This window comes from Eucalyptus grandis, chromosome 5 (assembly GCF_016545825.1).
Source record: "Eucalyptus grandis isolate ANBG69807.140 chromosome 5, ASM1654582v1, whole genome shotgun sequence".
In the NCBI taxonomy this organism is placed as follows: Eukaryota; Viridiplantae; Streptophyta; class Magnoliopsida; order Myrtales; family Myrtaceae; genus Eucalyptus; species Eucalyptus grandis.
Genome location: NC_052616.1, coordinates 1,103,033 through 1,130,366, shown reverse-complemented (window position 1 = coordinate 1,130,366; position 27,334 = coordinate 1,103,033). Strand labels below are relative to the sequence as shown.

Here is a 27,334-nt window from a genome sequence, read left to right as displayed (position 1 = left end):
GTCCACAAAAGCAAGTTTGTCTTTCCCACTTCGTACTTTAAAACGGTCCGACGGACACGTCAATTCAAATTTATTAGAATCAATTCTAGGAGCTAGATTTGATTAGATAAATTGAAAGTTGAAAAGACCTTAACTAAAGAAAGCACAAAAATTAAGGGTCAAATTTTCCCTTCAAGAGGTAGTGGACGGATGTTCGCACTGCTCATCTTGGAATTCTAGGCAAGTTTTTTAAATCCACCTTTTTTTTCTTTTTCCTTTCTTTTTTTTTTCCTTGGTACAACATGGATCCGACGCTTCCTAGCCAAAGTTTCACGTGGACGGGCTAGCCTATAACTTTACAATTTCATTAATTTGTGTTCTAAGACATGCCCTTTATTAAGCAAGGAGAAGCCTGTGACATGCTCTTTATGAATCAATAGGTCACGGAGGATCACCTACTTGATAAGCAATGCATTTATCAAACTCAAAAACGAATAGGAAGTGCAGATTTTATTCCGCTCTATACTGAAAATCAACGTGCAATAGCATAACAATTTTTTTCAAAGAAATCATCAAACCTTTCATAACACCAACTTAGCATGTCGTGTTTGGACTTTCCATTTCATGCGCATAACATATTATTCTATATCTTTATGACATGTTGAGTCATATGGACTTTTTTTTTCTCATAATGATAATTTGGTAAAAATGTGTTTCGTCATCACAAAATTCTATAAAAAAAAAAAAAAAAAATTTCAGTGATTTGAAATGAAGTTAAAATTTTGTATATGTAGGTTTTTTAAAAAATTCACTGTTCAATATTAAATAATTATTATATTTAAAAAACGCAAAGGTCATTTCTAAATTCTTATAAATCATCGACTTTTCCTTAGTAATTGCTACTTCTAATTACAAGTTTGTGAATCATTTTCAATCTATCACTAATGTCATTTATTGGTACCAACTTGTAAATTTACAAACGCATCTCTCCTCGTTTGCCATATCTATTCGTTGTTCTTATTAAATGAACTGGCAAAAATAGAATCCTTTTCCTCATCGTTCTAATAACCAACCTTGCCCCACACTTCGCAAGGTGGGACGAGGATGGAGGTGGAGAATAATAGAATTGCATTAAACAAAACAAATCAAGTTACATTTGGAACATAGGAATATTGTTCCATTCCAAGTGGGGCCAAAGCTCAATGGCCATCCTTCCAAAATGGAAAGGAGGGTGGGCGGTTTGAATCCCCACCTTCTCAGGAAAGGTTGGGATGGGGACAATTTAGTTTCAAGTATGTATTTCGACTCCCATGTTGTGCAAGGAGGCAAAGCAAAAGTTTGAGGGTGAGAGTTAGCGTAGGATTAGAGTAGAACTGACAAAAAAAAAAAGTGGGGCCAAAGTGACCACCCAACCAGGCTCGTGACAACACTTGTGCCTATTAAGTAGTAAAAGCCCATTTGAAAAGGACTAAGACGATTTGAACGAGTAGTTAGTCTTTCATTTATTCTTACAGAGCAAAATGAATGAACTAGTGGTACTCCCTTTTTCCATGACAATGAAGTCCATCTTAGATAGGTGAATTGCAAACGCGAGAAATTCTCATGTACGAACAAATTGAGTCAAATACCAAGGTGGATGACCCTAAAATGGAATTATATATTCCAATTGTTATTCTTCAAATGTTGAGTTAAACTCTTGGGTCATGCCTCGATACTTGGTATTTGTTTATGCTATGCGTAAATTATGTGATTCAACTTCTTCAGTTGCATCAAATCCCCCCTGTCGCGACCTAATTTTCGCGGGTTCACCACCTAAAACTAGGTTAATAGATTGTTAAGCCTAGATTTAGCTCGGGCTCTCCCAAGCCCATACCAATTCGCGACTTAGGTTTAAATTGTTAACATGCAATTGAATTTTAACTAGGAGTCGCCACTAATCTATTTTTGGTGGGTTGATTAGAAACCCAAATAAAGTAACGGGAGATTTACTTTACTCCTACGAACCAGAGATTTATGAGTTCGGGGACTTGGTTACACCAGACTATCCTAGTGCCCTTTCGGTACCTTTTTATTTCATTTAAAAAAAATGTTTGGCAATTGAATTGATTTTAATCTAACTTCCTAACATGTGAGGTGATCATACGTGTGCGCATATCACCAACTTAACACTCAAAAAAGCAATTTAATATTGCAAAACATACCTAGGAGCAATGAAAGCATCTGCATTGTTAAATCAGAAATCACATCAGCAGCCCTAGATATGATTTCTAATTAACACGCAATTTCAATTTTTTGTTTTCACTTTATTTAATGAAAATCATGACTTATGCAATGCATGTTAATAATCTAATATGACATAGCAGCATGACCTAAACTATATGACATGAAGAAATGCAATAATTAAATGCAATCTAAATGACCTAATTTAATGACATGCAATTTCTAATTAGAAATAAACCTAACAATAATCACTAAAATGACGTGCATTTTATGGACTTAATTCCATATGACATGGACATTTTTATTTTCTTAACAAAACATGCAATTTATCTAGGAGAGATTATCTACCTATAATTGATAAACCTGCAATCCTAACATGCAATGACGTGCAAAGAATACCTTAATTCAACATGATATATGGATGATGATTTTTTTATTTTTATATTAATTTCGAAATTAAAATTTCATATGCAATTCAAATAATGATAAAACTAACAACCTAAATGAATGCATTTTTTTGTTGTTTTTCTTATATTTTTCTAAATTCGGAATAAAATCTATATTCTAGATATACAACATAATAAGGAATATTTCAAAAAAAACAAATTGAATCCTAATTCAAATATTTTTTAGATTTTTTTAGTGGTTTTCAAAAACAAGCAATTATCAACTAAACATTAAATCTAAACAATCAAGATATGCAATCAAATAAAGGATCAAAATAATCGAAAAAATAACATGTTGTGTCACAGTCAAATTAACGATTATCCTAACCCTAATTATCACAACAAAGAGTTCAAAATAACTAAAAATCTTATCCGAATTCTTACGGATCAAATTAATAGTTATATTGATTCAACACTTAAAATACTATCGACAAATCCCAGAAATTATTATAATAAAAAAAATGATCCGAGATCTTACGGATCAAATTAGTAATTACAATAATTCTAGGGAATATCCTGTGGATAATGCCTACAAAATCCATAAAATAAAGATCACTCCAAAACTTAAAAGAAATAAATAAAATAAATAGAAAAAAGAAAAATAAAACTACCTAATTTCTTTTCCTTTTTCTTCCTTTTGTTTTTTTTTTTTTTCCTAAAGCCCGGCTTGCTCGTGGATCTTCGGGGGGCAGCAAATGGTCTGTCCGGCAAGGGGGACTCCGGTGAGTGCACACCGGCAGAAAAGGGGCAGCACCCGAGTAGCAAGGACAACCGACGGAATAGGGCGTCGCGATCTAAGCTACCGGCGTTTGGGTCTCCGGCAGAGGGCGTTGCCGAGAGGCGTCGCGGGCGTGAGCAACGCGGGTTTGCTCGGCTTCGGGCGGCGAGCAGCGCAGGTCGGCAGGACGTCGGGGAAACGAACAGCGCGAGTCCGCCCGGTTTCGGACAGCAGCAGCGACAGTCGGATCGAGCGGCGCGGGGACGGAGGCCGAGGAGGTCCGGCAACCGCGGGTAGCGTCGAACCGGTAGTGCTTGCTGGACGTCGGTCTTGACGGGGGAGATACAGCATGAGCAGCAGAGGAGGCACGGGCCGGTGCAGGGCCCGCTCAATGGTGTAGCAACGATCGGTTCAGATTTGCCGTCGTCGGGGCTCTCGAACGGGCAGATCAGGACAGCGGTGGTGTCGCGGCGAGGCGGAGACGTTGGACACTCCATGGGCAGACCGCGAACGAGCGTGGGGCGTTGCTCGGGTCGTCGTGGCTTCGGTGTCGCGGCGGCGGCTTTGGGCGCGGGGGCTCGCGGACGAGCGTTGCGCAGGGGCGGCGGGGCGCTGCACGAAGAAGGAGAAGAAGACCCCCTTTTTTTTCTTTTCCTTTTTGTCTTTTCTCTTTCTCCCTCTCTCTCTCTTTCTCCCTCTCTCTCACGTCTCTTTCACTCTCTTTTTCATGTACTTTCTGTAGAAGCTTTTTTCTCTATCTCTCTCTTTCCTGAATTTTTTCTTTCGTTTTTTTAGTCCCCTCCCCCTATTTATAGAGTGAAAACCCAATTTGTTCTACCTACGAAGATTTGCATAACAACCCAATCGCTGAGGATTACCCTTCGAAAAAACGAGATGTGCTCAACCAAAAAGAGGTTCCAAAATCTAAAATCATCTGTTAAAATCTTCCAAGCTGACTCACTCGACCATTGAAGATTTTATATACTGACTCAGCGATTGAAGATAATCTGAAATTTTTTGTGAAGATTTTCCAGATAATTCACTCAAGATAAAACTCCATTATCCAACTCTAAAATCTTTCGAGATCTCTATCCGCAACAAAATATTTTAGATTATTCCTTATCCTCCTTAATATTCCCAACGATTTTACCACAAAAAGGCTAAAGATAATATTGCAATATGATTTTTTAAACGTCAAAAACTGCCGTAATATCGCATCAATCTCAATTTTCCATGAGATAATTTTCAATCAATAAAAAACATGGGCTTGGGCCAACCTGCTCGCTTTGTGGGCTTAATCCAACTAATTTGAACCCATCCGCACTGATCCAATAGATAAAAATGCAAATTAAAATAAAATGCACCTAAATCTATATGCTATGCGATCAATATATATATATATATATATATATTGATAAAATTAAACCCTAATTTTTTAATGCGATAAATGACTAAACGGACCGTCAAAATCTAGGTGTCAACAGCTGCCGCTCTTTGAAGGTGAGCTCAAAGAGGTTGCCTTCAAAGACAAATTGAGACTTATATTTTGACTATGCACATGCATTGAATGATTTTTTTTTTTTTTGAAAAAACGAATCCCATTTTAAAAATGCAATTTATATGATGCATGGAAATGCTAATGCAAATGAACCTACCTGGAATAACTTACCTTCAAGGAGGGTAGAGTAGTTCGAGGTAGTTGGTGTTACATGTCTAGGACCCGTACCATTCTACGGTCGCCTGAATAGGGAAATAGGTTTTGTCTAGGACCCGTACCATTCTACGGTCGCCTAAACGGGATTTTGCTTGGCTAGGACCCAAACCATTATTCGGTCGCCCAGCGTTGCAATCTAGGGAAAAATCTTTGGGGACAACTCCATCGAGTGTCAGTGTACTCAAAAGGGAAAATACCTGTACAACGACAAGTATTTAAGGTATAGATAGAGATATACTTACCTGGTAACATCTCTGTTCCTGGGGAAATGTCTTACACAAAACATGGTCATAGGAGAAGCAATATGCATTTGTGATCACAAACATGCATTAATTTAAGGGAGGTTCATGCACTATGATTTATATCAAGCATGTATCACTTAATTTCCATTGGAAAGATTTTCACAAAAAAAATGTTCCAATCTGAACACATGAGTGTCATGGATGTGCCAAATGGGAGACCTCTTGGTCTGAAAGGACTTTTCACTCATCCTCATTAAAATGAGTTGTTTTATCCTGACCTTTGATACAAGATTTTTGTCAATCACTCTACCTTTCCATCATCATGCCAAACAAGGGTTCAAGCAATCTCGCAAGTGGTGCGAACTTACCAATCTGAGAGGTCTTTAACAAGGACCATAACGCTGGCTTGATCAATGGCTTAGCAAAGGAAACTCTTTGAGTCGAGGCTATTAAAAAAATGAATGATATTTCACAATCATCTTGGGATTTACAAGTCAAGAAACATGATAAATGAAGTAGAAATTATCTTACTCGCACTTATTCAAGCGATGCTTCCAAACATATGAACTTTTACGTTAACTCAAGTGCCCTAATCTGAAGAGACTTTGTAAGGGACGTAACGTAGGTTAGGTTCATGGGTTGAGAAACGAAATGATCATTTGGCTCAAAAAGTGTTTATGAGGTCAAAGTTGGTGATCATCTTGACATTTCTAGTAATTTTCTTCTCCATCTCGAAGATTTTCTTCACTTCACAACTCCACTAATTGCATCATTTCAACATTTGAGTTTTTTTTTTTTTGGGTACCACCTTGTTGGGGATACGACTCATTCATCAAGTGTTTGATTTTTTTTATGTGGGCATTGGCCTTGCTTTTACCAGGCACACTGTTTTTTCATGCCCCACTTTTTACACTCTTTTTTTACTTGCACAGCCTTCATCTTTATCAGCATTGTAAATCATGCTACTTGAGTGGTTTGATTTTTCTTGCCTTGCCCCAGCGTGGGGGATGATCACCAACTGGGTTTAATGTGAAATGAATTCATAGGCTCAATTGGCCTATGCAATGGATAAAGTGTATAGGATAGAGAAAGAATTGCTCTTCGTCGTCTGAAGGCATTTTAAATTATCGTACAAGTCACACTGTAAAAGCATCACTCGAAGATTGATGCAAGTGTGAGTAAGAAAATTCCTATCATTCATTTCAAATCTTGTCCCAGTATGGGATGATTCTTGACAGGAATAATTTTTAAAAAGCTCTTCATGTGTGTGGGCTCAAAGGACTGAACAATGGATATACCTGGAGTGTTTCGGGTAGCAGAAAGAACTGCCTCTCATCACTTTGGTTGACGTACCCTTTGCGAGATCACCTTTTTTCTCGTAGGCATGGAATTTTTCCACACAACTCGCTAGGGATTAGTGTATGAAACAGTATATGGAATAAGGCTTGCCTTTCGTCATTCCAAAGTATCCCATTTGACACATTCAATTTATCTCATATAATTCATCAAGGAAAACATGCAATATTTGCAACAAGTTTGAATTTGCAATTCAAGGAGGCAATTTATTCATCATAAAATGTTTGCAATTGAAAACATGACATGGCAAATTCTATCATGGGTAATACTTCTTGACAGCATCTGAATTAACTGGAGTGGAAAACACACGACCATCCATTTTTGCCAAGATCAAAGCACCGCCATGAAGTACCTTCTTTACCACATATGGGCCACTGTAGTTTGGAGCAAACTTCCCCCTAGGATCTGGAAAAATTGGCAACAACTTCCTTAGAACAATATCATTTACCTTGAAATGTCTCGGCCGCACCTTTCGGTTGAAAGATCTGGCTACTCTCTGTTGATATGTTTGGCCATGGCAGAGAGCCTTCAATCTTTTCTCATCGATCAAGTTTAACTGTTCAAGTCTTTGTTGCAACCATTTTGCCTCAGATAATTCCACTTGGGATAATATTCTCAGGGAAGGAATCTCCACTTCCACAGGCAAAACTGCCTCCATGCCGTATACCAGAGCAAAAGGAGTTGCTCCGATTGAAGTACGAATCGATGTCCGATACGCCATCAGTGCGAAGGGTAATCTGTCATGCCAATCTCGATATTTCTCGGCTGTCTTAGCCAAGATCTTCTTAATATTCTTATTGGCTGCTTCAACAGCCCCATTCATTTGAGGGCGATAAGGGGATGAAGTCAAATGCTTGAACTCGCTGAACAACTCATCAACGAGCTTGTTGTTCAAATTTGTCCCGTTGTTAGTGATAATCGTTTCAGGGACACCATAGCGAGCAATTATGTCACGTTTGATGAACTTCGTGACATTGCGAGCAGTGATACTTGCAAATGACATAGCTTCAATCCATTTGGAAAAATAATCTATTGCCACCAAAATGAAACGATGTCCATTTGAAGCCTTAGGATTTACCGGGCCGATCACATCAATCCCCCACATTGAGAAGGGCCATGGCTCAGAAAACTGGTGTAGCTCTGTTGGAGGAACATTTATTTTGTCACCATGAACCTAGCAACGATGACAACTTCGAACATGCTGAATACAATCACCTTCTAGTGTGAGCCAATAATAGCCTAATACCATGATCTTTTTGGCTAACATGTGCCCATTCATATGAGGGCCACACACTCCTTCGTGAACTTCTTGCATAATTTGAGTGGCTTCAGGTGCACCCACACACCGTAACAAGACTGAATCATAAGATCTCTTGTATAAATTTTCACCACTGACAAAGAACTTTGAGGCCATCTTCATAATGTACTTCCTATCAGTGGAGTACTTTTCTCGGGAATCCTTGTTTTTGGATGTAGTTCATGATATCGTAATACCATGGTTTTTTGTCAGATTCTTCCGTCACTACCATACAATAAGCCGGCCTTGGCAGAACCTCTATCTTCAATGGCTCGACTTCTAATCCGTCAGTGATTTGCAACATAGATGATAAGGTTGCGAGTGCATCTGCAAATTGATTATGAGACCTCGATAAGTATTCGAATGAAACTTCATCGAATTCCTTGATCAAATCTTCTAGGTACTTGTGATATGGGAGCAATTTAGCATCCTTAGTCTTCCATTCACCTACGGTCTGCAGTATGATTAACACAGAATCCCCGAACACTTTTAATTTGGCTACACCCATCTCAATTGCAGCTTGAAGCCCGAGGATGCAAGCTTCGTACTCGGCTGTGTTGTTAGTGCATGGGAATATCAGCTTCGCAGCTACTAGGTGATGTTGTCCGCATGCAGGGGATATCAAAGCGCCCCGGTGCGGAACAGAGACAAGTTCACGGCTCCATCAAAGAACATTGTCCATGAGTCTTCATTTACAATCAAGATACGGTCATCTAGGGAACGATCATCATTATTTGAGGCTTCTGGATTCTTAGCCAATAAATTGGCGATCACTCGACCCTTAACCGACTTCCGTGGCATATATTGCACATCAAATTCTGATATCAAAATTTGCCATTTAGCCAACCTACCCACTAAAGCTGGCCGATTAAGTAGGTACTTGATAGGATCATTCTCAGTTACAAGGAATGTCGGTAATGCGGTGTGTCTTGTCTCAATCTATGCAACACCCACACTAGTGCAAAGACAAGTCTTTTCCACATCGAATATTTCAGCTCTGACATGGTGAATTTTTTACTCATGTAATAAATGGCTCGTTCTTTTTTGTCGACGGGACTTCCTTGTGCCAACATCGCACCCAATGACTCACTATGAATGGTGAGGTAGAGAATCAAAGGATGCCCTGGCGATGGGGGGACAAGAACTGGTGGATTCATTAAGTACTGTTTCAACTTGTCGAACGCTTCTCGACACTCATCATCCCAGTTGACTCGTGCATTCTTCTTTAAGAGCTTGAAGAATGGCTTGGCGGTTTCAGAAAGTTGGGAAATGAATCGAGCAATGTAATTCAATCTGCCCAAAAGACTTCGGACTTCTTTCACCGTTGATGGAGGTTGCAGCTCACATATGCCTTTAGCTTTAGCCAGTCGATCTCAATCCCTTTCTGTTTACAATGAATCCAAGTAATTTACCGGATGTTGCTCCAAACACGCACTTAGTGGGGTTTAGACGAAGCTTGAATTCAAGGAGTCGATCGAACAACTTTTTCAAGGTTTCGATGTGGCTTTTCCCAGGTCGAGTCTTTGCGATCATATCATCAACATATACCTCGATCTCTTGATGCATCATATCGTGGAATAAGGCTACCATGGCTCGCTGGTAAGTTGCCCCTGCGTTCTTAAGCCCGAAGGGCATAACCTTGTAATGAAAGGTCCCCCATGGGGTGATAAATGCAGTTTTCTCCTTATCTTCTTCCTTCATCCTTATTTGATTGTACCCAGAAAAACCATCCATAAATGAGAATAGTTCAAATCCGGCAGTACTATCAACAAGGACATCTATGTGAGGTAGTGGGAAGTCATCTTTTGGGCTAGCCTTGTTCAAATCCCGATAATCGACACAAACTCGAACTCGACCATCCTTCTTCATCACCGGCACGATGTTTGCTACCCATTCAGGGTATTGCGAGACTTCAATAAATCCGACTTTTAAAAGCTTCATCACTTCTTCTTCTATCTTCTTCGAGAGCTCAGGCTTAGTTCTTCGCAGCCTTTGCTTCTTAGGAGGCACGTCCGGGTTAGTAGGCAAACAATACCCCACGATTGACGGGTCTAACCCAGGTATGTCGGCGTAGGTCCATGCGAAGATGTCCTTATATTCCTTGATGGCTGAATTAGGCGCTTAGCCTCGTCTTTGGGGAGATTCGCCCTATTTTCACCTCATTGGCTTCTTCGGTGTTACTTAAATTAATAGTGACGGTCTGCTCTGATGTGAGAATCTTGGCTTTTTCATGTTGTTCCCAACTTTGCTGCACCTCAATGGAATCTTTGATGGAATCCTTGATCGACTCTTCAGGATCATTATCAGCACTCGTTCCATTGGATCGGACCATTTCCATACCTTTGCATGCTATATGATCATCCCTGAAACATGAAATAGAAGGATCAAAAAGACAAACAGGGTTAATTATATTTTATTTTTTTGTGAATTTTTTTGAACATTTTTTTGAAACTCTTTTGCGAAAGCATGTTTCGAAACATTTTGACATGAGGAAGCATGATGAAACCCAGGCCTCAGAGTTCTCCTTTTGATTTTGTTCTATCGGCTGGATATCATCACCGGGCTGGTTTGGTGTACCTCATCATGCCCTCAAAATAGAACTTGTAATTTCATTGAAATTCATCAATCAATTACAATTTATTGAATGGAAAATGCAATTCAAGTCCTAAGAAGAAAGTAGAAAAGAAGAAATCGAAAACAATTCCTAGAAAGCAATAAAAATTCCCGCGCAGGGGAATGTGAGAAAGCAGTAAATGAGTTACTCTTGTGGGCAGTGGCCCGTTTCCTCTAGAGGTTCTCCATCAATGGCTCCGATAGAGAAATCATTGAACAAACTTGAAATTCCTTCCAGGGTGTCATCAGAGTTTTCCGTCTTTGAAGGCGTCGGATCATCCATGCCATCCCATCCACTTGGAACTATATTGCAGGCATCAAAGTAAAAGCTGGGAGGAGCCGAATACTTCACCATATAGTTGAATTTCCCACTTGGCTGTCCTAGAGTATCCATGACTTCAGCTTCATCTTGCATCATAATTGGAGGACCAGGGAACGTCTCATGAATATTTGGAGGTGGTAAATTTTGCCTCCCTCGCCCTTGCTCAGGTGGCGAGTTATGCCTTCCCTGTCTTTGTCTTCCAGAACTTCCTCCACCTCTTCCATGGTACCCTAACCCAGCAGATCGGGACCTCTGAGGGGCTTCAATGGGGTTTTGAATACCTTGACCTCTTCTTCCAAGACCATGGCTAAGAACAAAGTCATTCCCAACCATCACCCTTCATATCATAAGGGCAGCATTTGAAATTTCAGGAGTGGATGGTGACGAATCTCGAGAACGATGTATGGTGGACACCAATTCAAATGAGTGATAACTCGATTCGAATTCAACATTTGGCTCCACATAGGGGATAGCCGTCTCATGGTAAATCCGATGATCCTCCTCTCCATAGACAGTGACTAGCTTCCCTTTGATCACGAACTTCACAGCTTGATGCAGACTTGAAGGTACCGCCCCAGAAGTGTGAATCCAGGGATGACCCAACAAAAAATTAAACGCAGTAGGGATATCTATTACTTGAAAAGGGACATTGAAAACAACCGGCCCTATTTGCACATCAAGATGAATCTCTCCGAGCACCTCCTTCTTTGTGCCATCAAAAGCTCGCACAGAAGTCTTCGCAGCATGTATCTTGGACGGGTCTACCTTAAGGCGGTGAAGAGTAGCCAATGGACATATGTTTAGGGCAGACCCATTATCAATAAGTACTCGGGACACATAAGAAACCTTATGCTTGACCGATATGTAGAGTGCTTTGTTATGCCCCCTACCCTCAAGAGGGAATTCCTCATCAGAAAAAGCAATCATGTCCTTGAGAAGGACCGATCCCACAAAATCTTCCAGCTTATCTGCCTCAACTGTTTCGGGTACACGAATTTCACTTAGCACCTTCATCAGTGACTTTTGATGCACAGAGGAGGTTTGGAGGAGCTCGAGCAAAGAGATCTGAGCAGGCATCTTTCGTAACTAATCGACGATATTATACTCACTTGCTTTAATCACAGCCAGAAATTCCTTAGCCTCTTCATCGGTGGATGGCTTTGCGGGTTGAGCATTATTTTGAGCATAAGTTCGACCAAACCTTGTAACGAGGTCAACATCTAGGTCATAAGACCAAGGCCTTTGCTTTATTATTGACATACTCATACGGCTGAGGCATCTCAATCACAATCTCCTCATCCGATGCATCTTCAAGTGGGGGCATATCCGTGAGCGACGGATCTTCTTCTCTTTTACCATCAAGAGCAGCCTGCTCTTCCTCCCAATCGATAATGATATGAGAAATAGTGGAAACTATGCGGTTATGGTCAGCATACACAATGATACCATCATCCACCATTCGGCAACTCTTTCTTTCATCAATGATGGGGAACATCTTCTTGATCTGAATAATATCCAGCTCTCACCAGTCCATTGTAGGCATCGCCACACGCACCTTCGAGTTCTTGATCCGTCGAACTTCAGGTTCTAGGATAGCATTCACTGTACCCTCATGCTCCGGTAGCGGATTCTTCTGGACATTTGGCTGAGCAGTTTGAAATGAGAAGGCTTTTGTGTCCAAGAGATTTTGGATCTTGTGCTTGAGGGTGAAACATTCGTCAGTTGAATGCCCCAATTCACCGTTATGGTAGTCACACTTCTTTGTCAGGTCATAACCGCGAATGTTTTCGCGATTGGGACGCTTTGGTTCATTAGTAAGCAAACCTTTCTTTCGGAGGATCGTCAGCACTTGAGATGGAGACCCAGGGAGAGGAGAAAATTGCCTTCTATTATTTGCTTGGGCAAATGATTGGCGGCCAGTGGTTTGTGGTTGTCTTGGATTCATTTGAATGGCCGGGACACGTTTGGCATTTTCTTGGCTATAAGCCACATTCACATCCACTGCTGTTTCCTTCTCCTTCTTGGCAGTGAATCTTCTACTAGATGGCTCAGTAAACCATCATTCCCTTATTCCCATCTCAATTTGTTCTCCTACAGGAATAAGCTGATTGAAGCTTTCGACATACGTACTGGCCATTCGGTTACGAAACTCAGATGAGAGGGTCTTCACAAACAACTTCATCAGCTCCTTGTTGGTAGGTTCAGGAGTGATTTGAGCCGCTAGGTTCCTTCATCTTACAGCATATTCTTTAAATGACTCGCTCTTTTTCTTTTCCATCCGCTCTAGGTCTTATCGGGAAGGTGCTATGTCCATGTTGAACTTGTATTGTTTGAGAAACGCGTCAGCCACTTCGTTCCAGGTGTCGAGGAGGTTCACATTCTTCATCACATACCAATTAAGAGCGGGCCCGGTCAAACTTGCATGAAAGGATTGGATCATGAGAGGCTCGTTCTTGACATACTGGGCCATGCGTACGTGGTACATCTGCAAATGAGCCTTTGGGCAGGAAGTACCATCGTATTTCTCGAACTCCGGCATCTTAAACTTTTTCGGCATCTTGACTTTCTCATAAACTGACAAGTCAAATGGAAGTGAACTTTGCGACTCTTGCAATTGTTTCAGTTTCTCTTCAAGTTTGGTGAAGCGTTCATCTTGCTCCGCCTTAGGGACATTGTCGGGCTTAACCTTTTCGGTAGTGACAAACAGTGGGTCATCCTCCAGTTCAGGCTTGTCGTCATCATCAATTTGAGCCTTGTTCGTCTGCTTTGGGACTACAATCTCAGGGAGAGCGGGTGCAAGGGCCTGATTCGCTTGGAGAGATTGCATTTGAGTTGTCATAAGTTGCATAGAGGTGAGCAACTGTTTGAGTTGGTCTTCCACGACAGACATACGATCTCGCATTTCGGCTTGGTCGGCCATTTTTGCTCTCAATCGTGTAATGATGGGCGAACGCGGAGGATCCGTTATCACCTAATTGGATAAAAGTAATGTAAGAACCAATGACAATATAGGAAAAATGGACCATTACAATGGTCTAATGCCTGATTTTATTTGAAATTTGAACCAAGTTCCCTAAACATTGAACTAAGAATTAAAATCCAAAGTCCCTAAACATTGAATCTAAAAATTGAAAAAAATGAGCTAGAAATCAAAGTCCCTAAATATCGAACTAGGAATCAAAATTCAAGACGTCTCATTTTATATGCTTTCGGGATTTCAACGCCTTACGAAGCTTCTCATTTTCTGCTTCAATCATTTCCACTTTCCACTTAAGATGCTCAATTTGTGCTCGTTGGGTTGGCTTCTCAATCACATCAAGGACTCGGACGCAGGATGGCAGAAATCCGATGTTGTTGGATGTAGAATGTTGATGCGTGGTGAATCTCCTCCTCGCCTTTTAGTCTCTTGGGCACCAAAATCTTCTCTGGGTGGCATTCATTCCATGCAGCAATGATCATCTGGATCTCCTTGAAGTAGTCATAGTTTGCTTGAATAAAACGAACTTGGAACAACTCTATCTTGAGTGGCGGAGGAATTTCTTGAAGAGCTTTGTACTGACGTGCCACCCTATACGGGTAGTAAGAAGTCGCACCAGAAAAGCCCAACAACGGAATTGGTTCATCATACTTGTATGAGAAACGAGCTTCCTCAACTCGGAACCATTTAGTATGCCATAGGAATGCCTTAGGATCATGATTTTTCAAAAAATTAATCCAACGAGCATACTGTTTATTTGGGGAAAAACGTTCTAAGACCGCAAACTTTTGTATGGGGTGCCTAAAATCATCAATCTTAAATTGCTTCATAAGGTGCCCAAATCCTCTTATGTGGGAGAAAAACCATATTTGCAAAAGTTCAGGGAGGGCACGCACGGTTTTTTCCTCATTTTGTTTGAAACGGGTTAATGACAAAAATGTTTCGGCTAAAACCATATTGACATAATTCAACCCGTCGCAAACAGGATTAGCCACCCATGAAATTGAAGGATTAATGGCATTTTTTCGATAAGGAAAAACGATTAGCCCAAAAAATGCTAACATGAAAATCCTGGCTTTTGAAATCATTGGTTGGTTTGCAAAACACTTTTCTAAGAATGAAAATGGACATGCAAAACAATTGGCTTTGACAACTTTCCTTACTCTTTCGGCTTCGATTTGTAAAAATTGGGATAATTCAGAGATAGAATCTATACCGATAAGCGGTCTAACAAGTTCCTTTTCCAGGGGCATTCCGATGGCAACACTATATTCTTCAAGTGTTGGAGTCAATTCAAACCTACCAAATATAAAGGTGGAAGTTTGTGGACACCAGAAGTGAGGGAGTGCCTGAATCACATCAGAGTGGACGTTGATCTCTAACAGTGGAAGAAGTCGGGCAATCCTGGCTTTCACATATCTCTGACCATCTTGATCTAACTGATCCAACCACCTCTTGAGCTCTTTTTTTGGAGTGGAAATAAATTGTGCATCGGTTTTCCCCATTGCATACAAGACCGACGACAAAACCTAATTGTCATGGACCGACAAAATTACAATAAAGTAAATAAATTGCGAAAAATTTAAACAACTTACTTTCACTGGAAATGGATGACAATCACATAGACATGCGCATGAAATGTGAGGCTCGATTTCTACCTAGACGGCTTAACAAGGTGGAGCTAAGAGGATGATCTGACCGTTGCAGTCTCGCATTAACGTGTCAGGTCCTCCTAACCCCGGCTCAGTCGAATGGAATACCCAATAATCACGCAGTCTCGCGGATATGGACAAACACATTCGACACCATGAAAAAAATTTCGGAGAAGAGAAGGTCAACCTCTACATAGCAATCTCGCTTTAGAGGAAGTATCCTTCTCAACACCATCCTATAAGTCCTATCGCAGCCTAGGTCCGACCGCAGGTTGTGTGTGCAAATAGTGTGGTGCTAAAGCAATAAAGCATGCACAACAGTTTAAATGCAAACAACACTTCTATAATTTTAATTCAAACATTCATCCCTACTCCAACCTGCAAGACATGGGTTATCAAAGACTACTCCCCTTTTACCTCCCATCTGCAAGAACATTTAACACCTTAGGAATGTTAGGGACGTACCTAGGATCCTTGCTGCCAAACAAAAACATTTTTTTGAAAAGAAAAATTGGCCTAAGTCCACTAAGTATTTTAACACAGTCCCCAGCGGAGTCGCCAAGCTGTCGCGACCTAATTTTCGCGGGTTCACCACCTAAAACTAGGTTAATAGATTGTTAAGCCTAGACTTAGCTCGGGCTCTCCCAAGCCCATACAAATTCACGACTTAGGTTTAAATTGTTAATATGCAATTGAATTTTAACTAGGAGTCGCCACTAATATATTTTTGGTGGGTCGATTAGAAACCCAAATAAAGTAACGGGAGATTTACTTTACTCCTACGAACCAGAGATTTATGAGTTCGGGGACTTTGTTACACCAGACTATCCTAGTGCTCTTTCGGTACCTTTTTATTTCATTTAAAAAAAATGTTTGGCAATTGAATTGATTTTAATCTAACTTCCTAACATGTGAGGTGATCATACGTGTGCGCATACCACCAATTTAACACTCAAAAAAGCAATTTAATATTGCAAAACATACCTAGGAGCAATGAAAGCATCTGCATTGTTAAATCGAAATCACATCGCAGCCCTAGATATGATTTCTAATTAACACGCAATTTCAATTTTTTGTTTTCACTTTATTTAATGAAAATCATGACTTATGCAATGCATGTTAATAATCTAATATGACATAGCAGCATGACCTAAACTATATGACATGAAGAAATGCAATAATTAAATGCAATCTAAATGACCTAATTTAATGACATGCAATTTCTAATTAGAAATAAACCTAACAATAATCACTAAAATGACGTGCATTTTATGGACTTAATTCCATATGACATGGACATTTTTATTTTCTTAACAAAACATGCAATTTATCTAGGAGAGATTATCTACCTATAATTGATAAACTGCAATCCTAACATGCAATGACGCGCAAAGAATGCCTTAATTCAACATGATATATGGATGATGATTTTTAGTTTTTATATTAATTTCGAAATTAAAATTTCATATGCAATTCAAATAATGATAAAACTAACAACCTAAATGAATGCATTTTTTGTTGTTTTTCTTATATTTTTCTAAATTCGGAATAAAATCTATATTCTAGATATACAAGATAATAAGGAATATTTCAAAAAAACAAATTGAATCCTAATTCAAATATTTTTAGATTTTTAGTGGTTTTCAAAAACAAGCAATTATCAACTAAACATTAAATCTAAACAATCAAGATATGCAATCAAATAAAGGATCAAAATAATCGAAAAAATAACATGTTGTGTCACGAGGTCAAATTAACGATTATCATAACCCTAATTATCACAACAAAGAGTTTAAAATAACTAAAAATCTGATCCGAATTCTTACGGATCAAATTAATAGTTATATTGATTCAACACTTAAAATACTATCGACAAATCCCAGAAATTATTATAATAAAAAAAATGATCCGAGATCTTACGGATCAAATTAGTAATTACAATAATTCTAGGGAATATCATGTGGATAATGCCTACAAAATCCATAAAATAAAGATCACTCCAAAACTTAAAAGAAATAAATAAAATAAATAGAAAAAATAAAAATAAAACTACCTAATTTCTTTTCCTTTTTCTTCCTTTTGTTTTTTTTTCCTAAAGCCCGGCTTGCTCGTGGATCTTCAGGGGCAGCAAATCGTCGGTCCGGCAAGGGGACTCCGGCGAGTGCACACCAGCAGAAAAGGGGCAGCACCTGAGTAGCAAGGACAACCGACGGAATAGGGGCGTCGCGATCTAAGCTATCGGCGTTTGGGTCTCCGGCAGAGGGCGTTGCTGAGGGGCGTCGCGGGCAGTGAGCAACGCGGGTTTGCCTGGCTTCGGGGCGGCGAGCAGCGCGGGTCGGCAGGACGTCGGGGAAACGAGCAGCACGGGTCTGCTTGGTTTCGGACAGAGCAGCAGCGACAGGTCGGATCGAGCGGCGCGGGGACGGAGGCCGAGGAGGTCCGGCAACTGCTGCGGGTAGCGTCGAACTTCGGTAGTGCTGCTGGACGTCGGTGCTAACTGGGGGAGGATACAGCACGAGCAGCAGAGGAGGCGCGGGCTGGTGCAGGGCCCGCTCAATGGTGTAGCGACGATCGGCTCAGATCTTCCGTCGTCGGGGCTCTCGAACGGGCAGATCAGGACAGCGGTGGTGTCGCGGCGAGGCGGAGACGTTGGACACTCCACTGGGCAGACCGCGAACAGAGCAGGGGCGTTGCTTGGGTCGTCGTGGCTTCTGGTGTTAGGCAGCGGCGGCGGCTTTGGGCGCGGGGGGCTCGCGGACGAGCGTTGCAGAGGGGCGGCGGGGCGCTGCACGAAGAAGGAGAAGAAGACCCCTTTTTTTTTTCTTCTCCTTTTTGTCTTTTCTCTTTCTCCCTCTCTCTCTCTTTCTCCCTCTCTCTCACGTCCCTTTCACTCTCTTTTTCATGTACTTTCTGCACAAGCTTTTTCTCTATCTCTCTCTTTCCTGAATTTTTTTCTTTCGTGTTCTACCTACGAAGATTTGCATAACAACCCAATCGCTGAGGATTACCCTTCGTAAAAACGAGATGTACTCAACCAAAAAGAGGTTCCAAAATCTAAAATCATCTGTTAAAATCTTTCAGTCGATTTCATTTCGAATTTGAAGATTTTATATCGATTCACGATTGAAGATAATGAAATTTTTGTGAAGATTTTCCGGATAATTCACTCAAGATAAAACTCCATTATCCAACTCTAAAATCTTTCGAGATCTCTATCCGCAACAAAATATTTTAGATTATTCCTTATCCTCCTTAATATTCCCAACGATTTTACCACAAAAAGGCTAAAGATAAGATTGCAATATGATTTTTTAAACGTCAAAAACTGTCGTAATATCGCATCAAATCTCAATTTTCCACAAGATAATTTTCAATCAATAAAAAAACATGGGCTTAGGCCAACCTGCTCGCTTTGTGGGCTTAATCCAACTAATTTGAACCCATCCGCACCGATCCAATAGATAAAAATGCAAATTAAAATAAAATGCACCTAAATCTAAATGCTATGCGATCAATATATATTGATAAAATTAAACCCTAATTTTTTAATGCGATAAATGACTAAACGGACCGTCAAAATCTAGGTGTCAACCCCCTTAACAAAGGCTAAGAAAATAAGAGGTGTATCACCAACCGTCAACGATAACATAAGCAATTAGAGCAATACTAATAGAATTTTAGTGGACCAATTATGCAATCATGATTGCACCCGAACCATCAGTCACAACATGAAAACATTAGGTTATTATTTTATTATGTAAACGTGATTTGGACAACATTGTGTGAACACAAATGATATAGTTTCACCATTCCGTCATATCAACAGATCAAGTATTACTTCTAGAATAATGATTTCAATATCAATCCACATCTCAAGACTTTGGCTGTGCAAAGCATGGGTCTATAGACAAAATTTAGTGCCAGTGTCTTTTTCAGATGTGTCTAGTGCATGAATCGCCCAAGCAGAATGAAATTTGGACGCTCGAATTGCTTATCGTTGCCTACAAAAGCTTCTCCAGTGAAAACGAAATCTACCAAAAAGCAGTCAGAACAAAACAAACGTATGGCCCCCTCATTATTTTCCCTGTTTTGTACTATGATCGCTTTCCTCCCTGCGTTTCCTACTTCCGTCCCTAATTATCTTGTATGGCATTGACTCCTCATTATAGGACCGATTACTCATCAAATATAAAATATATTAGATTATTGTTTTTTTTTGCTGTAAATATAATTAATTTATCCACCCATAATTTGACACACGAGTAAATCAACTAAACAAATATCTCGGGAAAAGCTAAAGTACAACAATCTCAACTCTCAAATGCTTTCTACGGCAGTCCATCACCATATATTTACGAGTATATGTGACTGTTGTTTCACATGCTCATAAACGCGGAACACCCTTTATCTTCCAAGTCGTTCCTTGACTTAGTTTTAGCCACATCATAATAAATAAAATCGATCAATTCCAGTATTTTTTTTTTTTTTTCATTTGGGCACCCCCGCCGACAGATGTAAAGGGACAATTGCCAGTTTCCCATTACGAGACCGGGCCTGGGATTCGATTAGGCGGCCCAATCGCGGGCTGAAGGCCCATTACGTAGCGGGCCCATTTCTCTCCGGATTCCAGCCCCTCCCCTCGCCCAAGAAAGCACGTCCACCTTCGTCTTGGCGTCGCTTGGTCATCGTGCTCGTGGCTCGTGCTGACGTATATTTTCTAGTAAAAAAGGGAAAAATGCGGGTCGAGTTTCCAGCAGAATTCCAACCTGTCTGGAAGCTCACCTGAGCTTAGCGCAACACCTTCTCTTCCGCCCCCTCCCCCTTCTCTTCTTCTGTTCGATCTTATCCGTCTCTCTCGACGATGGCAGCTTCCAGCTCCGGCGGTTCAATCCTGGTGTCCGGCAATGCTCATAGCTCACGCTTGCATGATGCGATGTCTCCGAATCTCTGTCTCTTCTCCCGTCCGTGTCATTTCTCTCCTCTTGAATTTCTCTTGCTTTGGGATTTGTAGAGGCCGTTCAGCTCCGGTCCGGATCACTTTTCATTGATGTTGTATAGTGTAATATACTAAATTAAGAACACTACAAATGCTATAGCTTTCGTACAATATTCACTTGAGTATCATAACCTTTTTTTTTATATCACTTGAGTGCCATAATTTTAGTACGGCACTTACTTGTTTGCCGTTGGTTTTTTTTCTAATCACTTGAGTACCATATAATTTTTTAATCGATGACTTGAGTTTCATAATTTTTTTAAAACGTTCACCAAGTGTCATGCCATGTCGGATTTTCGACAATTGGGTAAATGTTTTTTAAAAGTTTTGGCAAGTGATTGAATGAAAGTTATGGTACTTAAGTGAAAACATTACATAAATTATGACACTTGTAATGTTCTTATTTCCAAGTTTGGGAGTTTAGATTCAATCTATCTCACTCATGTCATTAATTAATACTTAAATTTCAAAAAACAAAATTTGAAAGCAATGGTCTTTTCTGAAATCTTGTAGATCATTGCCTATTTCCTTAGTAATTCCTACTTCTAAATATATTTCGTGAGTTTATATTCAATCTATCTCACTCATGTCATTAATCGGTATAAATAGTACCCTTTTGTCTCTCCTCTTTTTACTTATTTTTTCGCCATTCTTATTAAAAAAAATCTAAAAACTGTTCTCTCCCCTCTTTAAGTTGGAAGTAATCATACTCTTTTGCTTGAGTCAAGCTTCAAGTCATTAGTGCATAGACCAATAAAGAAACTTTGAAAGTGTGGAAATAAATGCAAACATAAATAATGGGTCGAGTCCATAGATGCTTCTCAAGTTAGGGCTAAAAATATATTCACTCAGTCTCATAAAATTTTTATGTATTTTGTTGACACTTGAACTTTAACTACCCTATTCAATTCTTTGCCACATTGAAAATAAGATGTTGACCCCAATTCCAAAATAAAAGTACTACTTGCATAATTCACATTTACATTTTATTTATATCATGAACCATATCCGAGTCACATGGCTCTTAGATGAGGTTATCATGAATGGTTGCACACCAGAATGAAGTGTTATAGCCGACCATGTAAAAAAAAAAATTACTATTATGGATTGTCCTTAGCCAAATCAATTTAACACCAACATCCAAGTCTTAAACAAGGACCAAGTCTTAAACGATAAGAACAAATGAAGACAAACCGCAATAAATTAGTGGGGCAACTTGCTAGTTTTTTTGTTAGATGTAACATCAAAGTCCCACAAAATTCAATTTTGATCGGCCCACAATAAAACCGCTTCTATGATGGTTCATTTCCATTAATGCTTTGACTTACTTGAATAGATATTTCCACTGGCCGCCAGTGCAATTGCCGGTCATGACTTTTAACAAAAGAACGGACAACACTGATGGGCCTCACCTCCAATTCCCAAAATCCAGATTTAATTAGTAAAATCCATCAGCAAATTAATAGAAAGAATTGTTTTTCTTCAAATTACTAATATGTCTTTGATGTTGATCTACCCAAATATCCTTGGGAGATTTTCGTTTGAAAAATGTTAAGAGTACCCCTAAGGCACTCGTCAATAGTCATTAATTGTGCTTTGGTAATATTAACATTACAATATGTTCGTAATGGATGCAGTCGAAATGCACACCCGAAACATAGCTAAATTATATTGTAGTCTTCGACACTATCAACGTGATAAGCCTCACTAAAAAATTTCCACAAAATCCATTTCCAACAGCAGTCTAATATCTGCATGGCGAGAGACGTCAAAAGAAAAACATAATTCGAACTCACGGAAGGAAAAAAAAGAAGAAGAAGAAGAAGAAGAAGAAAGAATGTCAAAATACAGATGGAACTCTCAAAAACCAAGGTCGTTTGAAAATTGACTGCGTTAAATACTCATTAAAAACATGCTTTAAACCAAAAAATGAACCGGCCTCACTACTTATCTTCCTCCTCGGCCTCAGCGGACTTTTTCATCCTTGGCCCATGTGACGTTTGTTTTTTCATTTGTTCAATATGGTGATATTATTTATAATGAAAGGATAGCATTGAATATCTTTATATCGTTAAGAGATTAAATTGAACACATAGACTTAAATGAAAAGTTCAAGAATCATACTGTACATTACAAATTAAAAGTTTAAGGATTACATTACATATTAGATTAAAATTCAAGAATCATTTGTGTCATTATCTCTTCAAGTTTTGTATCATATCATCTTTTATCCTTCTTACTGCTCGATAAGTAGCTGGCCAGCATGCGTGCATGTCACACAGGTACCTTTTGTAGGCATTTTCATCTGAAAAGTTCAGTCACCGCGTCCCACGGAATGCGTTACGATCCATCTAAATCGAAATTCTTCTGTTCCTTCTGAACGTATCAATTCCTCCTGGAGCAGCACGGAGACGAAGGGCCTCTTCCGACAAACTTCACGTCAATATCGTACCGGCATCTCTCAAATGGTAGCTGTTTCGAAGTGAAAGAATAAGCTACGTTCATCAATCCCAAAAATAAAACAGTGGGAACCAAACTCATCAAAAAACGAGTCCAATGCCGGAACCACTAGAAAACCATAATTTTTCACGCTATTTCCAATCACCTGTATTCAGTTCGTCTTATTAGATTTTGGGTCGGAATCTCTCTCTCGTGAGGTTGTTACTACAAGTCTACGACAACTTGTGAAATCTTGGAAATGCATGATGGATCAGAGCAGCGTTTTCATGAAAACCGCTATCCACACTTACGGGTAGAAAAGAAAAACCGCTATCCATTTCTCTAAAATGTCAACTAATGTAGCAGGAACATCCTTGTTCATATTTACAAAGGTGATATACATTCACTTCTTCGGCGTCCATTCTCAGAAAGAACAACCCAACATATTTACTGACCACAAACATCATAAAAAAGGGGCCTTTGGAGTCACAAATCACAATCCAACAAGAATTTAAATGAGCCTGAGGAACTTTATAGTGCTACAACTTTACAGCTAATTACATCATAATCAGAAGTCAACTTGGATATGGAAGATCCCACCATTATTCTTCCTGCGTTTTCACTCTGGTCCACATCGAACACCAGCGTGCTCAGCCCCTTCCCTATGACAAATAATCTCTTGCCAATTGCAACAAGTCGGCAAGGAGGTTGAGTTAATAGCTATGACAATCTCTTAACCACCACCCAATCCTTGCTTTTCTTCTGCCACTTCATCAGCCTTAGTCCTGAACTTTGATCCAACACATAAAGAGTCCCATCTATGACGACTGCTGGACCTTTCCAGCCAGACGCAATGTCAGCATCCACATGTTGCCACGAGCCCCTCGATGGTTCATACACAATGGCATAGACATGAGACAAAAGTGAAGAACCACCGCATCGGATATATATTTGCCCATCCAATACCACAGAATCTTCTATGTCAGGAACGAGGTTAGGGTCCACGTGAGAGATCCAACCATTTATGCTGGGATCATAAGTGTCCCAAGAATTGGGACCGCTCAGATCTGTACCTAAACCCCCAATTGCATAAATTTTCTCATCCAAGACTTCACAAGCAAAATAGCACCTGAAGAGCTTAACTGAGTCAGATAAGAAGCTATATATAACCTTCAGTGCATGAGAAAAGAAAAAAGAAACCTGTGGAAGTTCAGTCGACACAAAATTCCCATCAAACAATCAAGTCACCAGCTTTTGTTGTTCTTACATTTCCCAACTGGTAGAAGGCAACAAACACCACCACCAGTCAAGAGCATGAGGGTTCGCTATCATTCCCTTATGGGTGACAATGGATCATAGAGATCATAAGTTCTCTCCTACCGCATAGAGTTTCAGAGGTTACTTACTTACTACTTCCTCCTCTATTGTGTCTATCAAGTTCTATTGCTGCTCTATTTTCCCTAGCATTCTAATATGCGTCCTCATGAAGATGAATTGTCCTAACACGTGTCTAGAATCTACCAAAACATTGTTATCTGCAAAGTTTTGCACTTAGAGATGAATGAGGAGAAAAAAGGCCAATCTTTCGTCGACTAGAAATTCAGATCTAAGCCCTACAAAGAAGATTAAACTAAATGATAGCAAGAAACGCCATGCCCAGGAAAATAAAAAGAAAACCAAAGTGTTTCAACATGCAAAGGCAGTACATGGCCAATTTTATAGATTAAGAACATTAATATCACCATGTACCTCGCAATTGACAATGAAGTAGTTTCATTCCATGTGTTGGCAGAAACATCATAGCAGTACACTTCATCAGTAGGCTCTTCAACCCAACCACAACCTCCCAAAAAGTAAATCTTCTTCCCCAGCGTTTCAAATCCCATGCCTTTTCGCTTTGAAATTTGCGGGGGAATGCCTTGAATGTGCTTCCAACATCTTTGCGAGGAATTGGGGTCTAACACATAACAGCAACTACGTTCCTGTTTGTCTCTACACAAAGCATAGATCCATGCTTCGTCAAGTTTATGCTTTCTCCCGTAAGAATACCACTCATCACCACAAACTAAGTCTCTCCATCGCTTAGACACGCATTTCAGGACTGTGTGGAACTTCCATGGAAGTCTTGCCAAGCAGGAAAGAGTGACGTCATCAGGAAGCCCAGGTATCAGAGGCATTTGAGCGAGTTCATTTCCAGCTGCCACTTGAGACGTACTTTGAATACATTCCATGGCAGTGCCTCAGCTAGGAACTGTCAAATTTAGGCTAAAAAGACAAAATTTAATCGTCTCCACACCTTCTCTCGAAACAAGCCAACAAAAATTGAAAACTGACTATCACTCTAGGCACTGGCAGACCACCACGTAGAATAATTAAGCAAGGAAGATTAGTTTCATCCGTGCATTTCGCCTAAATGTGGCATGCACTTGAGAGCAAAGCAATGTAGAAAGCGACCTGAAAATGAAAGAAAAAAAGACTCAGAAAAGGAGCATCAAAGGATATATCTCAACTTAGGACGATACCCATATGGATTTCGTTCTAATTTCCTCTAGCGCAAGTAATGAAACGACTTCATGATAAAGCATACAATTAGTTCAGGGTATAGTCCACCCGCAAGTTGGACCTTTTTGAATCCCAATGATCGAGACTGACACTGAAACCTCCTTTTTCTCTGAAATGTAAATGACAAATCAACTCAATCAACTCTTAATCGACATTCAGCTCAGCGTCACTCTCTTGAACACAGGGAGGAAGAAACCCATGAATCTCTTGTAGGTCGCGAGCTTGCCCATTCGCTCGACCACACTCGAAATTTCTACATCTCATGCATCCTCGAAACGTCGAATTGCCTCCATTGCGGACGAATTCCGAGGAATCACAACGACTTCCCGGAACAGAAAAAACAAGAATTAACGCGAACCCAACTCGACCCAGATCGCAAGCAAGCTAATCGCGAAAGAAGAACCGAAATCAGGCCGCAATGACGTGGGACACGGACCGTCTAGACGCCAAAAAGAGCAGACCAGACCACCTGACGATTCCACGATTCGGAGAAACTAAGAAGAGGGAACTGGTCGAATCGAAGAGAAGCGACGCACGAACCTCGGGTTCTCCGATGATCCGACGAGACCAGAGCTCTAATCTCCCTCCGATCTGCCGGAAAATGCAACGCAGCGAGAGAGAAAATTGGCAGGGAGAGTGTTGCGTCTTTGGGTCGAGCGACCACCACCCACGTCTGGGGGTGTAACCCAAAATTGCCCGGACCGGATCGGATTAGATCGGTCAATTTTGGACGATTCCCAAAGAAAATAATCCGGTTCCTAATTCTCACTTTTGGAACCGGCCGGTCGATCCGGTTCTCGATTCCAAGATGGGAACTAGACTGACCAAACCGGATTAGTTAATTATATATATATATATATATATATATTAAAATTTCTTAAAAATAAACTTTTTTCATTTTATTTTTCACCCAAAATAGCAAATTTACGGGTTCCACCGAACTGGACCGGATCGGCCGATCGGTTCGGTTCCGATCTGGCACCGGTCGGTGTCCCAAAATCAGGAGCCGATCCTCTCGGTCCAATTCTCAATTCCACCTCGAAATCAAACCGGATCGGAAACCAATGAGTCTTACTCACGTCATGTCTAAATCGACCTATTTTTCACTAAAGAGGCAAAAATTACCTTAATCGGCCATTCGAAATTTAAAGTGATGGACTCTAAATTTATTCACTTTCTATCATTTAAATTCTACTATTTCTATGTAGTGTCTAATTTCTCGATTAAGAATAACACGTCTTTTATTTTCCTTTTTTTTTTGTCAAAAAGAGTTACTTAGATATTACTATACATGTTGAAAGCATTAACTTTTCTTTTCTGTTTTTAATTTTTTATTCTTATCGAGGTATGTATTAGCCTTGTCGAATAAAGATATTTTAAAAAAACCTAGTCTTATTCCATGCTGTTAAGCAAATTTATGGTATAATTGAACCATAAAATATTCAGAAACTTTTCTTTTTATGCAAATTTCCGCCAAACTCTTTGCTGTTGATTGTGTTTATGTACACATAATAGAATGATCGGGACAAAACAAAGTGATCTTTTTAAAGATTTGCACGATAATATGGCAATCGCAATCCCCAATGCAAAATTTGTAAAAGATGACAAACTATAATAATTAAAATAACCATTACATTTCATTCATTTTGCGAAAATCCAATATCGTTCATTTGGCAAATTTTGTAGGAAACTATTAACTTAACGATCCAATCATACTAGTCCATCTTACGCGACATACTTTTATGTAAGCGATTTTCAACAAAAATTGACATGAAAAATTGTATTAGAATTTTACGTAAAG

The 27,334-nt window shown here is 39.9% G+C and overlaps 2 protein-coding genes across 2 annotated transcripts; both read right to left on the bottom strand.

The window, feature by feature from the left end:
- Positions 1-17,766: 17,766 nt before the first annotated feature.
- Positions 17,767-22,990, bottom strand: LOC120293442 (extensin-like). Its single transcript, XM_039312765.1, has 2 exons — positions 22,985-22,990; positions 17,767-18,321 (listed from the first exon to the last, which is right to left on the bottom strand). Exons 1-2 carry the CDS (start codon positions 22,988-22,990, stop codon positions 17,767-17,769), a joined length of 561 nt encoding a protein of 186 aa, XP_039168699.1.
- A 341-nt stretch (positions 22,991-23,331) lies between these two features.
- On the bottom strand, positions 23,332-26,195 carry LOC120293495 (F-box/kelch-repeat protein SKIP4-like). The gene is made up of 3 exons (XM_039312954.1): positions 26,074-26,195; positions 24,721-25,425; positions 23,332-24,100 (listed from the first exon to the last, which is right to left on the bottom strand). Exons 2-3 carry the CDS (start codon positions 25,200-25,202, stop codon positions 23,692-23,694), a joined length of 891 nt encoding a protein of 296 aa, XP_039168888.1. The 5' UTR covers positions 25,203-25,425; positions 26,074-26,195; the 3' UTR covers positions 23,332-23,691.
- Between the last annotated feature and the right edge of the window lie 1,139 nt (positions 26,196-27,334).

Excerpts from the sequence above, each read along its gene's own strand:
- LOC120293495 (XM_039312954.1), bottom strand. The coding sequence starts at position 25,202 with ATGGAATGTATTCAAAGTACGTCTCAAGTGGCAGCTGGAAATGAACTC. Across the intron at positions 24,101-24,720 it reads ACTTCATTGTCAATTGCGAG|GTGCTATTTTGCTTGTGAAG; the intron begins GTACATGGTGAT and ends TAAGCTCTTCAG.